Source organism: Xiphophorus couchianus, chromosome 5 (assembly GCF_001444195.1).
Source record: "Xiphophorus couchianus chromosome 5, X_couchianus-1.0, whole genome shotgun sequence".
NCBI classification, from domain to species: Eukaryota; Metazoa; Chordata; class Actinopteri; order Cyprinodontiformes; family Poeciliidae; genus Xiphophorus; species Xiphophorus couchianus.
In genome coordinates, this window is record NC_040232.1 from 35665389 (window position 1) to 35681554 (window position 16166).

Below are 16166 nucleotides of genomic sequence, written 5' to 3' on the forward strand. Positions count from 1 at the left end.
TCACTGAAGAGAGAGTTGAGTCAAGTCTAATAGTGTAGGAAGGCAATGGCCAGGCTATATGAGAATCAGTGGTTTGGCTTTGAGAGTGCTAATAAGGTCATGATGCTAATCTGGTGTAGCATTCTGGTCTGGAAGGTAAGGAGTGAAGGAAAGCAGTTGTCTCAACCAGCAAAACGAAGAAGCAACAGTGACATTTTGTGGATAATGATGTTAGAATTAGAATTGTCACGTATTTATTCCAATGAACACGTTTCAGTGTTTTTGTGTGAGCCATTAGTGTTTGGGCAACTGTTCGCATTCACACTGCAAACTTGCGAAGGATGCGTCTGACAAACCTGTTCCTGTGTTTCAGAGCAAGCGAGTGTCGCTGTGTGTGAGTGACGGCAAGCAAATGAATGAGTGCAGCCTCACTGGAGAGCCCTGGAGACAGGAAGGCAGATTAATTAAAAATGCTTCAGATACCCTCTCTCTGCTGCCGACCCTCCAGCCTCGGAACGGAGCTTCATGACAAAATCCCTCAGTAATATTCACTCAGACACACACATGCTCACGTCATCATGTTCTTACCCAGTAAAACTCTCAGTGTATTCATGCATTATAAGCATGTAGAGGGCACACACACCCACACGCACATAACCTAGAAGGACACAGAACATATGGAAAAAAATTAAGGCAGAGTCCAGACTTTTAAATACCTTGATTCAGCTGCTTTGCAAATGAAGTACCTCGAACATATCGCTCCTCGTTTTTTAAAGCTTGTTTGGCGCCCCCACCCAATAAATACTGTGAGTTATAATTTTTTTATGGGCTGATCTTTTTCGATGTGAGCATAACACATGCCTGGTTCAGGATTCTGTGCAGATGTGTGTGTCGGTTTGAATCGTTTCAGAGAAGCTGCGGCAAAAATGACCAGTCCACGCTACTGCTAAATGTTCTGTAGCACAGGCTTCAAATAATAGAGCAATATTTGACAAATGTTTTTTTTCTTCATCTCTTCTTTTTGATTATCACCGAGTCTGATTTAAAAACATCTGAAATAGGTTGTGCAAAGAGATTTATTCAGAAAAAATTTAAATTTTACCCGTTCCTATTTATTTGACAGGACTGATAATAATGAAAAGGACCGTTCCTGTGACTGAATTCAGGATTTAGGAAAATGGCTGTTTTAATTTTACAATATAAATCTCTACTGTGTGTTTATATTGTTTACAGTTGACATAGGACATTACATATTGCAAGATCATGTCCAGTCCATTATTAGATTTAATCAGTCTCTCTGCTCCTGATGTTTCATGGCCTGTTGCACACGGGAGAAGAGGCTGTTTCTGGAGAGCGTAGATTTGTTTTCTGCAGAGTGGAGTAGCTATGAAGTTGATTTGATCTTCTAACCTGTCTAAACCTTTTGGATATGGGGAAATTTCAGCCAGAAATCAGGAATGATCACATTTAAGCACCAGCTGTAGTGGAGCACTTGTGTTTTAAAGTGATGTTGTCATTTAAAATCTCACATTTCTGTTTTTTTGAGGGTTTTTTTTTACTGTATTTTGATGAACATTGTTACATATTTTGTGCCCAAAACCATCCAAAATGAAGAAAAAAGAAATAAAAAGAATAAAAGGTTTTTCATGGAGATTGCTGTTTCCAACACCCAATAATTAGCATGCTGGAACTAGCCACAGATCACAGGTAAAACTTGACCAGAGCTTCACCAGTTTCTGCTAAATGAGGCCCTCAGAGTTCTAAACTCATCCGGCAGAACCACAGGCCTGACTTTAAGACATGGAGCCAGTCTCGGTTTACTACAAGACACTTGTAACATACCTGGGGGGGGAAAAAAACCTTCAAGTTTGTCAGGAGAGAAAAAACAATGCATATTTAAGAAAAAAGAATGCCGAGAAACACACAAAAACTAGTTTTGTTTTTTTGACAGTTTTGAAGGTGTCTTCACTTTAAGTAAAGGGGCCTAAACCCTTTGTGGCAATACAGTCTTCAGCACTCTTTCTCCTGAAGCAGCACTGAGAGGGAAAAACACTTTGAGAGGCTTTGGTAGCAGCAGCTTCAGTGTGACAGACAGACAGACAGACAGTTCAGATATTCTGCTGAGCTTGGATGTGGCTTCATCTTTAAAACGGACGCCAAACAAATCCGTTGCATCTCAAAAGTACAAGCTGCCCAAAAACTAAATTTAATCGGTGAAGTTGCTATAAATTGTGTTTTCAATTAATCCGTGGATCTAATTGGGTGAGGTCATTTTGATTTATATTTGAACGCGAGTCTGAAGCGACAGAGCAGAGGGACGAGAGCAACTGCAGAGGTGACATTTTCAATCCATTTCTTCTGTTGTAACGGCGCACGACAAAATGACCAGGCTTTTGTTGGAGAAAATCATAATAAACAGACTCAGGAGAATTAGTTAATAACATTAAAACAAAAAATGTGACAGCTTTTTAAAAAAAAAAAAAAAAAAAAGAAGTAATTGTTTCCACAGCTGTTTGGTTGCATCGCTCCTTTATTAACCTTGCCGTTTTTTTGGCACTTTTAAGACTATTTGTGTCTGTAAACGTTGATTTAAATATTCAGTTCATGTCATGTGTAGGCATTTGCTTCATGTCTGTGTACAAAAACGTGTCTGTGCGGGTGTGTGTGTGTGTGTTGTTTGAAAATGTACATGTTGTGTGTGTTAATACATTTCATGTCCATAAAGTGTGTATCTAAGCTATTCAAACACGTACAGTATATTCATTGATTCTCTACATTAGGATGTGTGTGTGTGTGTGTGCGTGTGTGTGTGTGTGTGTAGGGGTGTGTTGGTCACAGTTGCCCACCGGTAGAAACTCCTCTGCATTGTGTTTGTGTTACCTTCGCTCTCGGTTGTTCTCATTAGGTCGACGCGCGAGTCACAAAGGTCAGGCCAAACAACAAATGAATCAACAAACTTACGGCCTCAGCAGCAGACAGATCACTGTACACTGTGTGCGTTAAAATCACAGTCCTGCTTCCTCTTCAGAGCAAATGAAAGGACCCAGGGTCTCAAGTCAGAAAGACCTAATGGTCAAAACTGGGTAGCTTTCAGTTAGGCCTAAATGATATCTCTTTAAACGAATGCTTCATTTTCACAGTGATTACGTCAAAGCGAGCTTCATTGTGTAGCTCGCTTTTCTCTAAGGTTGTGCATTACGCAACACATGCCGCCTGATGGCAATGAGTATATGATACAAAATAGTGAAGAATTTTAAAATCCTTCAAATATCAAAATTTTACAAAACAATTGCTGCTCTTTACACACTACGTCCCCTAACTTATTAGTTTGTCGGGATTTTTTTATCTACATTTCTGGAGAAAAAAAAACTCACCATGTTGTTCATTAATTTATACAAGTCACAGTTTCAAACTGAATATTTAGCTAGTAGCTTATTAGCTAAACATTTAGTTAGCAAGGTAAACACTTAGAAAAAATATTTAGCTTCAAAATAACTATTTAGCTTGCTAACTAAATATTTCACTCAAAACTTAGTATTTAGCTTGCTAACTATTTAGTTTGCTAAAAACAATTTAGCTCAAAGCCAAATAATTAGCCTGCTTACTAAATATTTAGCTTGAAGCGGAAAGTTAGCTTACTAACTAAATATTTAGTTTAGAGATAAAACTTTGCTTACAGCTACGTTGCCAGCTAAGTATTTAGCTTTACAGCTAAATATTTAGTTGGTCTGCGATGGCAGTTCCTAGGTGGCCTTATGTTTACATAAAAACAAAGAATATTATGCAAGGCTTAAGATATAGATACTAAAGAGTAAAAATAAATAAATTTACCATTAGAAATACATTTAGTTAGAAAAAAACATGAATCACACTTTGTTCTTTGTACTGATTTTGATCCTTGATGTAACGATATTTGACAACGGATTCAGAGAGGGGGGCCTGTTAAGAGGTTTGGCTCTTTAGCTGGAAGCAGGACTGTTCAACCATTTTCAACTTCATCACATGATCTCCAAACTGCATCAAGCTGTGCTCTCTGAGATGTCTTGATTGTAAAGAAAAAAACAAAAAATAAATCATAATTATATTCTTATTATTATACATGTTCACAACATAAATATAATATTTTGTCCAGTAAAATGCACAGAAGATAAACATTGTTATGGTATGGTCAAATGTGAAACACCCTTAGCAAATGATATTTTTTAACAGCAACACTTCTGCCAAACTTTATCTACTGATATTTACCACCAGTAAAAAGTGTGTTCGCTGCAGCAAAGGTTCTTGTGGTCCATTACTTTATTAATGTTAAACACAGAAGTGGCCTAGGGCAATGGGGAGAGGAGCCTCTTGGTATTAACTGGTAAATGTGAGAGTTTTTTAATGTTTACAACATTGGAGTCCATGAGTCCCACTGCAAAAGCGTAAAGCATGGACTCAGAGATTTAATCAGAAAAGGCAGAAGAGATCTTGCAGCCATCCCCAGTAAGGCTTTGCAAGTTTTCAGGTTCTTTGATAGAGGTCCACATTAAGGGCAAGGAGAACTCTAAAGGGAGGTGATTTGGAGTACTGTTCCCACAATTTTCTGATTATTGATTTATGTTTGAAGAAACCTGAGCCTAAAAAAGATTACAAAACTTAAGAAGAGCAAAAACCCAAACCGTGCAGCGACGAATCCCCAAGTGAGGATTTGTTTGAGATTGGTAAAAGCTATATATTCGATTACCAAAACACCAGAACTGTTTCTATTAAAATGCATTTTGATCACAGTGACAATAATGTTAATATCGATTGAAAATTTCATTCAAGACAATTGTTTAAATGGTTTTCCGAAATCAAACACCCGATCTGATCACTTGTCAACGTACCTTTCGGTTTCACAGCTGTGAGCGGAGAGGATTTGACTAATTCCCCAAGAGACCACCACAAGTCAAACAGTTTCAGCTCATTCCTCTCCATGTTTACCTCTGGAGCCCCGACACTGACAGTAAATCCTTTAGATTGATTCATCACTGTGGTTAACTGAAGAGAGAAATTACACATTGGTAATCTGACTGGTGCATCAGCTAACAAACTTGTCAGTTTGGACTCCTGGGTTCTGGTCCTTTGGGGTTGAAGGCAAATTCCCTTTGTTCTCAGAGAGTGGCATAAAAAGAAAACTTTGATATCCTGAAATATATTGAAGGGAACACAGGAGCATGGCTTGATCACCACATGTAGACCTTCAAATTAATTTGCTTACTATTTCCTTAATAGGGCAAATATGAACAAACCTGGCTGCATATCATTTCTTTCAAGAATAATCTAAAAACAACTAAGTGCTTAAAAAAAGGTGAAATTTATACAACCTTCAATGGATAGCTGACCTGTTCTTAGCAACTGATTGAATTCACTGAACTGTTGAGTAACTCGGATAATGTTATGTTACATCTAACAAAAACTCTCTGAGTGAATATGGAGGTAAATCCAGATCAATTCTCCCCAGTCTTTCAAATACAGTCATTATTTTAAAAAGGTTCCTACGCTGGATAATCTAAGACTAACTGATTGGTCATCCCTTGCACCTAATATAGAGAAAGTTCCCAGCAGAAAGTGAAGATAAGGCAAAACGAATACATTTTGCTCTCTCTCTCTGAGACTTGAGCTCAAGGGAATTTGCTGTCTGCATTTAATGTTGTTCTTTTCACTCTCAGATTAAGTAGTATTGATCTGATGCTACAGTGATGATGAGGCTGTGATATTCTCTTTGTGAATGCTACCAGCTCTGTTGGGTTGGAACACAACGGAGCTTTCCAAAGCAAAGAAACACTTGAAAAACAAGCAATACAAGACCACAACTCAGAATTTCTAAGAGTTAGAAATGGCGAGTCTTGCAGTTTTCGGAAAAACTGTTCTGCTTAAAAAGAGAAGAAAAATAAAGCGTATTGAGAAATTGCTTTACACATGATTATTTTTCTTTCATGCAACAAATATAATTCTATATCTGCCAGCCTTTTGAATAACAGCAAACACACAAAAAACAACAACAATGTTTTTCAATAGATTTAACTTGGCCAAAAAGTGAATCTCATAATCTATCTCAATTTTGTTTTCTTGGTCAAACTCTTAACATTGACCAGACAAATAATTTCAATAACTTTCATAAAAAGCTCTTTGGGTTAATTTGGTACAAATTTAATCAGTGAATATTCTGTACTGACATGATTCTCAACAATTCTGAAGAAAAAAAAACTAAGATAAAAACAAATATCCAGGAAATAATAGACACTAATAGTCTCCTGGGTAGTTGGCAAGCCTTGCTCCGTTTTCCCTCACCCAGCTATAATAGCATCACAGCACATTAAATAATAATAAAAATAACATAAAAAAAAAACAAAAACACACACACAAGAAGATAGGCAAGTGTAATTAAAATCCTTTAAATCTCACCTCCTAAGGGCACTTTGGTCCATAGCAAGCTACCAGTTTTTGTTTTACCAGAACAGAGCACTGTCAAGCACAGAGAGATGTCACCTTTATCGAGGCAGAGGCACAAAAAAAAAAATACCACGTTGATCTTCAGTCCTTTATCCTGCATCCACTGTGCATTGGAGAGAGCATTATGATGGAATACAGCCGCAGCTTGAAAACCGCTGAACCTTGCCTCTCCGCTTTGGCACTGGGCTGTTCACAGGAAACCTCTAACCTGCTCTGAGTCTGCTTCTGTTCCGAAATGTGATTACTTGATTCTTTACTACATGAGCTTGCACCTGCACTTCCAGCCCACCCTCAAGTAATTTCGGCACGACTCGGCCTATTGAGATGTAAATGCTCCAACTCCAAAGTAGTGTCTGTAAATAGGCCAAAAATGCCTGGAAGTTTTCACAAGATTTGCTTCACGACATCTAGATATGCCAAATGAGCAAAACTCTTACTCATTCACAAGTATACTCACAGACCTTCCCAGCTACTGTAGGTTGTTATCTAATCTGTCTATCACAAAACCTTTTGCTCTTATACAGAAGCCTGAGATAAAGAATGACTCAGCCCCTACTTCCCTCTTCAACTAAAATGGGATTTCTCACAATAAAACCCACAACCTGTATGTACACACACCACTGAATATGCGTAGTTGGGTGTTTTACATCAATAAGCATGCTCAACAAACACTGTCCCTGACCTTCTGTTACACTGGCTAATTGCCAGGGAAAACAATAAGCCAGATTAGTATCGCTTAATGTCTTCCCCAAAGACAGGTATTCTAATACAAAAAATAATAAATCTTCAATTTAGTTTCTCATTACTGCTCTAAATGATGTTTTTATAGAAACCCAGGTGGAAGCAGTGCCGTGGAATTAATGTCCTTTGAATGGTTGTTTGATAGAAATAGAAAAAAAAGATGGACAGAGCTTAAGTTATAAATGCTGCTGTTTCTACTGAGATAGTTGAGCTACAGTGATGAGGTGTACCAGTGATGAGGTAGAAGACGCTTGTCACCAAGTTAACTTTGCTTATCAGAATGTACTTAGCATTTCTGCGAAGCCTGCAAGGACCAAAGTGCCCAGTACGAGGCTGTCAGGTGAACAGACCACTCAGGGTTGTGGTGACAAATGTCATCCTCTGGAACCATTTAAAATGTCAATGAACTGTCACCAAATACATGTTCCAAACTCATCTTGAGATTAGCCAACTCTGGATCTGCCAGATGAATTACCCACGTCACTCTGCAGAAAGATTCTCATCCTACCTCTGTATTAGTCCGCTGTTGGTGTTCAGCTTAAAATCTCCCACGTAGCATTTGATTCTCCCCCCTCGCCCCTCCAACTCACAGCTTTTGCTGGGCAGAAACGCCCTTCCAATAATCCAAAATATCATGAAGATCCTCATCCTTGGCAAACTGCACCTTCTTACGCAATGCGTGGCCCGCGGCTATGTAGGAGGCTTCCTCGCGTGGGTTTTTCTTGTACGGTCGAAATCTCTCCCAGATGCGTAGCGTGCTCTCTGATGAGTACTCCGGACTGGAGGAGTACCCGGAGTTGTAGTTATGGTGACGAGAAGGAGAGAGCTGGGAGTAGGTGGCTGTGGCCTCCCTTTTGGTGCGTCCCAGTGGCTTGAGGAATGAAGCTTTTTGGGCTGGTAAGGGAGATTCGTTGCCATCCTCATAGTAGAGCGCAGGAAAGGAGTGTCGGTGCTCTGAGCTGTGGTAGTCTGGCTGAACCTCTAAGTGATGCTGCTGCTGTCCAGGCCCAACAACCCCACATCCACTTCCATTCCCATTATTACATCCCATTCCGCCTCCATTTAAACTCACCCCACCACCATTTATGTTTCCCTTGCCATTTCCACCACAGCCTCCTACACCACCATGTCCCCCACTTCCACCCATCCCACCACAAACGGCAGGACTCCCCTTCTCTGTTGGATACTTGGGTGGATCACTCCTCTGCTCCGGTATATCCACACTGTACAGGCTTGTGTTCTTGACAGATACTGCAGCAGGAGTACCACAACGATTCTTGACTACTGCAGTGTCGGCACTCTGCTGCCTCTGAAGGGGCCGCACCGCATTAGCTGGGGGTGGGTCACGGTAAGGTGGGGAAAGGAACCCACCTCCACTGATGCCAGGTCGCTCTGACAGGGGCATGACCAGGGGCACCGGGGCCATAGAAGGGGGATGAGGCTGCTGATGTAGCTGTGGGTGAGACTGAGGATGGGACTGAGGTTGCGGCTGAGGATGAGGCTGAGGGTGTGGCTGAGACTTTGGATGCACCTTCGGAGAAGAGGCCATGATCTGATCTCCAGAGGAGGCAGTGGAGAGTGGCAGGAGATTGCGGGAAAGAGGTGCCATGCAAGGTGGCTGGGAGGAGGACAGAGAGTTACCGTCGTCAGCTGTCGACACAATATTGGCCGAGGCATCTAGCTTGAGGGCGTCGATGCAGTTGTTAATGATCTGGTTCACTTTGTCAACCTCCTTAGCAATGGTGGAAATCTCCGATGCAGAGCCACGACCATCATCATCCGAGTCTTCCCCAGCCTCTGTCCCATTTTCAGCCACACCGCGCATATCAACAACTACTTCACCTCCTACTCCTCCAGCAACCAGTACTCCGTCCCTGCTCTCCCCGACCATTCCCGTTGTCCTCACATCCATGTAATTGCTCTTGCTGCCCATTGCCTCGGAGAAGGCAGAGGCCATTTTTTCTACCTGGGGCAAGGTGGAGAGGCGGGAAGAGCTTGTGTTTGCTGATCCATGGAGCATCCCGGTGCTAGAAGAGGCAGATGGTGGAAGCTTGCCTCCCGCTCCTCCTGAATGGTGGTGATGAGTCTGCTCCTGAAGACGTTGAATGGCACCTGGATCATTGGCCACTGCTGCAGCTGCCTCTGGACCATATCTAAGGAAGCAAATATTGACATAAAAAAGGCATTATTTGTGATAAAGTAGAATGACCGAAACTTTGTCTCACTTTTGATTCAAGCAGGGATAAATCACGTGCAGTAGTATGATATAAAATCTTAAAGATAATGGAGTAAAACTTCTTCTAAAGACACGTATTATTTCAATCACAAATTAAACTGCTACAATATCTAAGAATAGAAAAAAAGCAATGTGCCCTTCAGAGATTAAAATGAACTATGTATTTAAACAATCTTCCCACCTCATCTCCAGAATTGTTTTCTTTACACTTATAGCCTTCTCCTTCTCTTCTTGGATGCGTCGCCGCCTGAGGCAGTAGTAGACAAATCCAAGCACAATCACCATGCCAAACAGACATCCCAAGATTGTCATAATGTAGTGGGTAGTTGTGGATGGATTAGAACGGAGGTCCTCCGGGCCCATAGCCCGCGTTGTGAAAGACAGGCAAGTATGGTTGTATCGTTGAGTTTTACTTCCAGAAGCCACACAATAGGTGTAATTGGTGTGTGGCTTCAGCTTATCTATGGGAATCTTCTCCTTCTTCTTTGTAAGGGACATAATTTCTGTTGCAAAGGTATCATTATACTGGGAGAGGATGTACATCTTAGTGTACGGTTTTGGAATCTGCACAAGAAGAGATGCCGTGTAGAGGGAGACCGACTCAAGCCTAATGGAAATCTGAGGAACATAGTTGGGATCGGCAGTAGCTGTGGTTGGCTGAGGGTACAGACCTGGGTCAGAATTGTCTAAACCCATCCCTGAGCCATCTGGATCTGGCATCTGGGAGGTCATCCCTGGAATAATCACACCGTCCCGACAGGCGGACAGAAGAATGTTCCGAGCATTCCTTCCCTGGCCAGGCGCTTGGCCCAGGAGTGGATACCCTGTCAGTTCTGGTGGTGTTTCACATTGGAGCCGGTCGTAAGTGTGGGTGACATTGTTGAATTCCTCTAGCCAAGTCAGAAAACTGTAGAGCTCACACCCACAATGGAACGGGTTCGCTGCTAGTTCACAAACCATTAGCCTGTTGAGGGAAGTGAAGGTAGAGGGGTCAAGACGGGCCAATTTATTTGAAGATAAATCCAGGCTGCTAAGGTTAGGGCACTCCCAGAAGGCATTGGTGGCAATGACCTCAATGAGGTTGTGTTGTAAAAAGAGGCACTGCATTCGGCCCAGGCCTCTCAACATTCCTTCAGTCAGATTGGTCAGTTTGTTGTAGCCTAGTTGTAGAACCTGACAGGAAAGACAGAGTAGGTACTTCAAATGTTTTATAAAAGTGCAACCAAAATAATTTCCATAGTATTTATTTAATCTTGTTAACATTATCTACACATATTAAATTTCTTTAAAAATATGTGAAATAGTGCAATATGCTCTATATCACATAGTGCATGTGTGATGTAGTGTATCACATTTAACAGGCGAGTCAACTTGGGGCACGGCACTTAACCCCAAGTATGAATGTGAGAATGTGGCTCTAGTGTAAAGCTTTTTGGCTGACTGGAAATGCACTGTATATGTTCAGTCCATATACTACAAGTAGACCAACTATTGTAAAGCAACATTTCAGAAAATGATCACTGTATGAGCTCCAATTCAAGCTGGAGACTTTGTTATACCACAAACAGCTGAAGAGAAAACGTTGCAAATATTTCTTTATTATTTAAAAAGGTTTTTAAATAGTAATTTAAAGACTGTGTATCATTTAAGACATGGAAATTCCAACAGAATACCCTAACTCTACCTTCTTTTTCCAAGCATGTGAATGGACATTGGGTGATCACAAAAGAAGGCCAATTTATAAACCAAGAGTGCTATTGCATCTCTTGTTCAGTGTTTGCTGCAGAACAAGCATATTAGTGTAAAATTGAGAAGCAAAACATTTGCTTCCTGCTTGTAGGTTTCTAGTTTCAACTGTTTTGACAAGCGCCGTATCTTGACGCAAACAATCACAAAAAAACGGAGTCCTGTCTATGATTACCAACCTGAAGGTTTGCCTGTCCAGCAAAGGCTCCATCCTCAATGTAGCTTATCTCGTTCTTAGTTAGATTGAGATCAGTTAGGTTTGTGAAACGGTACATCGAGGTAAAGAGCACAGCCTTGAGTTTGTTCTCATTCAGCCTCAGGTCATGAACCTGAAGACAACAAAAAAAAGAAGACGTTTTTAAGATGTGTATTGCAGTGACAGATAAACATCCTCTACCAATAGTAAAGCAAAGGTTTCTTTTTGCAGGTAAGCATTTTATTTCAACATAAACAACTCAAATATAGAAGTATTGCTGTTTGCAAGCACCTAATTCCCTCTTAGATATTTAGTTGAGATATTTTTCTAATGAAAGTCAAAAATAATTGTATGTAGTTTCAATGAGGTGACTTATTGAAGCTGCCTTATACCAGGTTTTGCATTTTTGTTACCTGGAAAATGCTATCAGTTTTTGTCAGATGATGTATTCTGCTTATTTAATCGCTGAGTACATGAATAGAAAAAAATTAATGAGTAAGCCATAACTTTATTCTGCTGAATAGAAACAGAACTATTTTTGCACCAAAAGAGAAACGATCAAAAGTCAGCAAATGTCTTCAGCTATTACAGCTAAAGACGACTGGCCAGGCAGGCGCAAAGTCTGGGAGTAGCAACAGACTCAGACCTGAACCTTCGGAGTCACATAGAGACAATTACAAAGTCGGCCTTCTATCACCTGAAGAACATGTCCAGAAGTAAAGGACTATTGTCCCAGCGAGATCTAGAGAAACTCATCAGTCTTTAGTTGAACTGATAACTACAACTACTTCAAAATCACACAACTCCAAGACGCTGCTGCTGGTGTTCGCACTAAAACCAGGAAATTGGAGCACATCACTCCAGTTCTAAAGTTCCTACACTGGTTCCCTATAGTTCAGAGAATACACTTTAAAATACTGTTGTTAGTTTAAACTGAATGGCTAAGCACCACAACACATTAAAGATCTACTGTGTCAACCTTCCAAACCTCTTGAGCCTTCTGATTCTAGTCTACTCCACATCCCCAGAACCAGAACCAAACATGGAGAAGCAGCATTAACTTTTTCTACTCCTCTAATCTTGAACAAACCTCTAGAAAACTGCTGAAACAGAGTTCCTCTGAATCACAGCTAAAAGCCCCCATTTGTTTAGAGTGGCTTTTGATAAATAACAGCTGGAACATCACAAATTATAATCCGTTTCTCATTGTCTCATCACTTTCCTCTATTTTGCCACTTCAATGTGATGTTTTCCTCTTTTGTTTTTCATTTTCTTTTTAATCATGTGAAGCACTTTCAATCGCCCTGTTGCTGAAATGTGCTATGCCATTGAAATTGCCTTCTGCCTCACCTTGCCTGCCTTTGTAGAGAAAGTCATTCAAAAGCTTTTTGGGTTTTTTTTTTACAGTGATTTACTAATTAGTAACTTCGCAAATTTTCATAACTTGATAGCTTATTCTTTAACAGAAAAGAGGAATGTGAAGCAATTGCACAATGAATAAAACGTGCTAGTCCTAATGTAACCACCGTAATCTTCAAAAAGCATAACCGACTTTATGAAAGTATCTATTTCTAACATTTAGAGATGTTTCATCAGAATTTCAGAGGAAAATATTAGAATAACATCTGTGTGCGGCGAAAGGTGTTCTGCAGTTCATGGACCTTTATTTAGGCCAAAATAATTTGGAATATAACGGAATATTCACAAGAGAGAAAAAAAAACAGTCCCTGCTGAATAATTCTCTAAATTCACTGACACAATCATGAATTTCTTTATATGAAGCCTCACAACACAGGGATCCTAAACACAGTGGAAAAGCAAAGACTGAATTGTTCAAAAGAAACAATTAAGATGTTGTAATGGACAAGTCAAAGTCTGGACCAGGGGCTTCTAAACCGAAGGTCAAAATCGAATTTCTAGATAATGTCACATTATTATTACATTGGACTACAGCTAACGAGCAAAAGAAATGACCCTTTACATGTGCTTACAGGTTCTTGTATGTCTATATATATTAAAAATATAGTGCATGTTCCAATTTCATTTTCCTGCCCTTCATCTAAAACACATCTTACTTTTCCATTCCTTTATAAAGGGCTCCTTTACTACACATCTATATGTCTTTATTCACTGAGAATTTTTCATCTCACCAAATCTCAATTTATTCGCCTTTTCAGTCTATTTTGTTACAAGTCAGTATTTTTAGTTGATAAGCCTTGTTAAATGGCCATTTTGTCTGTCCAAAAAGACATTTAAATGTAAAGTTCTCAAGTTCTCAATTGAAATCAACAGAATGTTTAAACAACAACGTGAGAAAAAGCAGTGTTGGCAGCAGCTTTCTGTGTTCCAGGGAGGAACGTGGTTCATTCTGGGTGGAGGAAGTTCACCGATAACCTGGAACTGACCGTGCTGTTGATGTGCTGGGGGATGGTCTCGTACGGAGGCTGGTTCTGACTGCAGATAGCCAGCCAAACGTAACCTTTGTCCCCCTCTATCAGCCAGCAGTCCCCTTTCACCGCAGCAGGCAGGCGCAGGAGCAGCAGTGCAGCAAGGAGGACGGGAAGGAGCAGGGAGGGAGACGGGAAGGACAAAAGCTGTCTGGCGGCCATGGTTTGAATTCAGAGTGTTTGATGTCGCCTCCGTTGAAAGGAGAAGGGCGAAGAAAAAAAAAAGAACAGAAAAGAAAAGGAGCTGACGGAGAAGGGTGAGGGACGGGGAATCGGAGGGAAGGAAAGGTAGAGAGCAGCAGTTCAAATTCAAAACTGGGAGCGGTTCAGGTCCGGGCAAGGAGTGCGGAGGAATATCGGAATGGAGCAGGACGAGGTCTCGTTGACGATGAAAGCGGGAGTCGGAGTGCGGCAGTCAGTCCCGTTTCCGTTTCAGGTGTTCCATGTCAGCGGGTTCGGCAGGACGTCACCCCAGCAGCAGCTCATGGCGCTTGATGACGGCGGTTTTAATTGAATGGATCGGGCGGGAGTCCGTCTCCTAGAAAGGTTCTGGGTCTACAAAAACAGAGACAAACAAAAAAAAAAAAAATGGAGTGAATCTATTGTTGATATTAACGTTTAGAAAATCATTAGCAGTTTGTTTTGATCTCGGCTAAACCACTTTGCGACTGTACAGCCGTAATGAATTCAAAAACTTTAGATGCATTTTTAATATTAATAAAGCTCAGAAGTGTTCTGACTTTTGCAATGTAATTAGACGTTAATTGCTCTGTAATTACTCGTTAATCTAATTTGTGGAGAAGTTTCAAATCTTCATTTACATTTATTAGTATACAAAGCAGCAACAAACATGTTGATATTATAATTAGTTCTATCGTCATTTACAAGATTTGCCATTTTGAAATTCTCTTACAACTGGCTAGATGAACAATATGAAACAATACGAGCCGAATCAGTGCAGTTAGAAAACCGAAACAGAGAGATGGGTTAAGTTGAAGACAGAAGGCTGCTGTAATTTGCATGTTTAACAGGATGCCAGCTGACATTTAGCTATTTACCTTTCCTCAGGGATTAACCGTGGATTAGCGTCTAATCCGGCGTAAAATATTATGTATCTCATCACGGCAGCATCCAGTCTTTTAATTTGTTACCAAAGTTTTGATTCCCTCCCAGGAAAAAAAAAATCAAGAAGACATGAATGAAAGGGACTTTATAGTAAATGTAAGAAAGAAAATTACTCTTCTTCAATTCTGGGAATTTTAAACTATTTTTCACCATTAGATTTTTTCTCTCTCTCACAGAATAAGAAAAAAAAAGAGATGGAAACCCAAAAGTACACAATGTGTGATTTGGAAGCACATGATGATTACAGATCATATTTGGGCGGATCAAAAGAATCTAACATCTGACTTCTTTGGTGTCACAGCGAGCCAGTAGCTGCCATGCTAATTAACGTTTCATCAGATGTTGAAGCTATGCTGTAAAAAAAAAAACACCTGGCATCTCTGAAAAATAGAGTCCTCACCTCCGAGCCGGAGGACTGGACGTTGAAATTTCTCTGTTTCGTGTCTCTGGTATGGTCAGCGGATAGAAAAGTTAGCTACGTCAGAAATTATTCGCCGCCCTTTAATAAGTTCAATCTTTTTTGGAGAAGCCAAAATACACCTCAAGTGATCGTGAAAACTTTTTGTCTTTTCACAAAATTATAGTTTTTTCCGTTCCTCCCAACTGTTTCTAAGGTGACACAGAAAAACGTGCAAAAACCCCCCCAATTTCTATGTTTATAGAAACATTGCTATTGTAGGTGATCCTGTTAGCATTTGATTTCTTTTTTTCTGCTACTGAAACAGAAAAACACTTTTATCCTTCACCAGAGACTTTATTCTGAAACATGATTTTAGAATTTAACAACTTCCAAACAGATTAGTATAAGAAAATCTAATACATGGTTGTGTCATCCCAATTTCAGGCGCAAGGCTTGTGTAAATTTTACATGATGCTTTGCACAATACGACTTTTAGATACACGAGATCAAAATTACTTTTGTTTTCTGGAAACTATTACACCTCAGTGTAGCGCCGGAGCATCCTGACCTGCACTGGGTCAGCATCTTACAAACACACTCTGCACAGTTTATATTTCCACATTTACTTAATGACTTTTAGAGGAGTTAACTTACATCTGTTGAAAACAAGGATTTTAATCGAATTAAAGATGTTTAAAACCGTTTTTGGTGGCAAATTTGACCTGAGCAGTGCCAAAGGATGGAGCGGTTCTGGTTATGTACGATCACTCTGATAAATTAGCCTCCAATGTTGTTTCCTATGGCTGTGCTATACAGTTGCTA

At 40.3% G+C, this 16166-nt stretch overlaps 1 protein-coding gene across 1 annotated transcript in view; it reads right to left on the bottom strand.

Annotated features, from left to right (window-relative positions):
* Window positions 1-3495: 3495 nt before the first annotated feature.
* The window catches only part of LOC114145557 (protein phosphatase 1 regulatory subunit 29-like), a 201414-nt gene continuing 188743 nt past the window's right edge, over window positions 3496-16166 (bottom strand). Inside the window, exons 3-6 of the mRNA XM_028019184.1 lie at window positions 13778-14374; window positions 11356-11505; window positions 9612-10603; window positions 3496-9347 (exon numbers count right to left, since the gene is read on the bottom strand). Coding sequence (XP_027874985.1) covers window positions 7781-9347; window positions 9612-10603; window positions 11356-11505; window positions 13778-13981 — 2913 coding nt within the window. The 5' untranslated portion in view covers window positions 13982-14374 and the 3' untranslated portion in view covers window positions 3496-7780. The remainder of the gene's footprint in view (window positions 9348-9611; window positions 10604-11355; window positions 11506-13777; window positions 14375-16166) is intronic.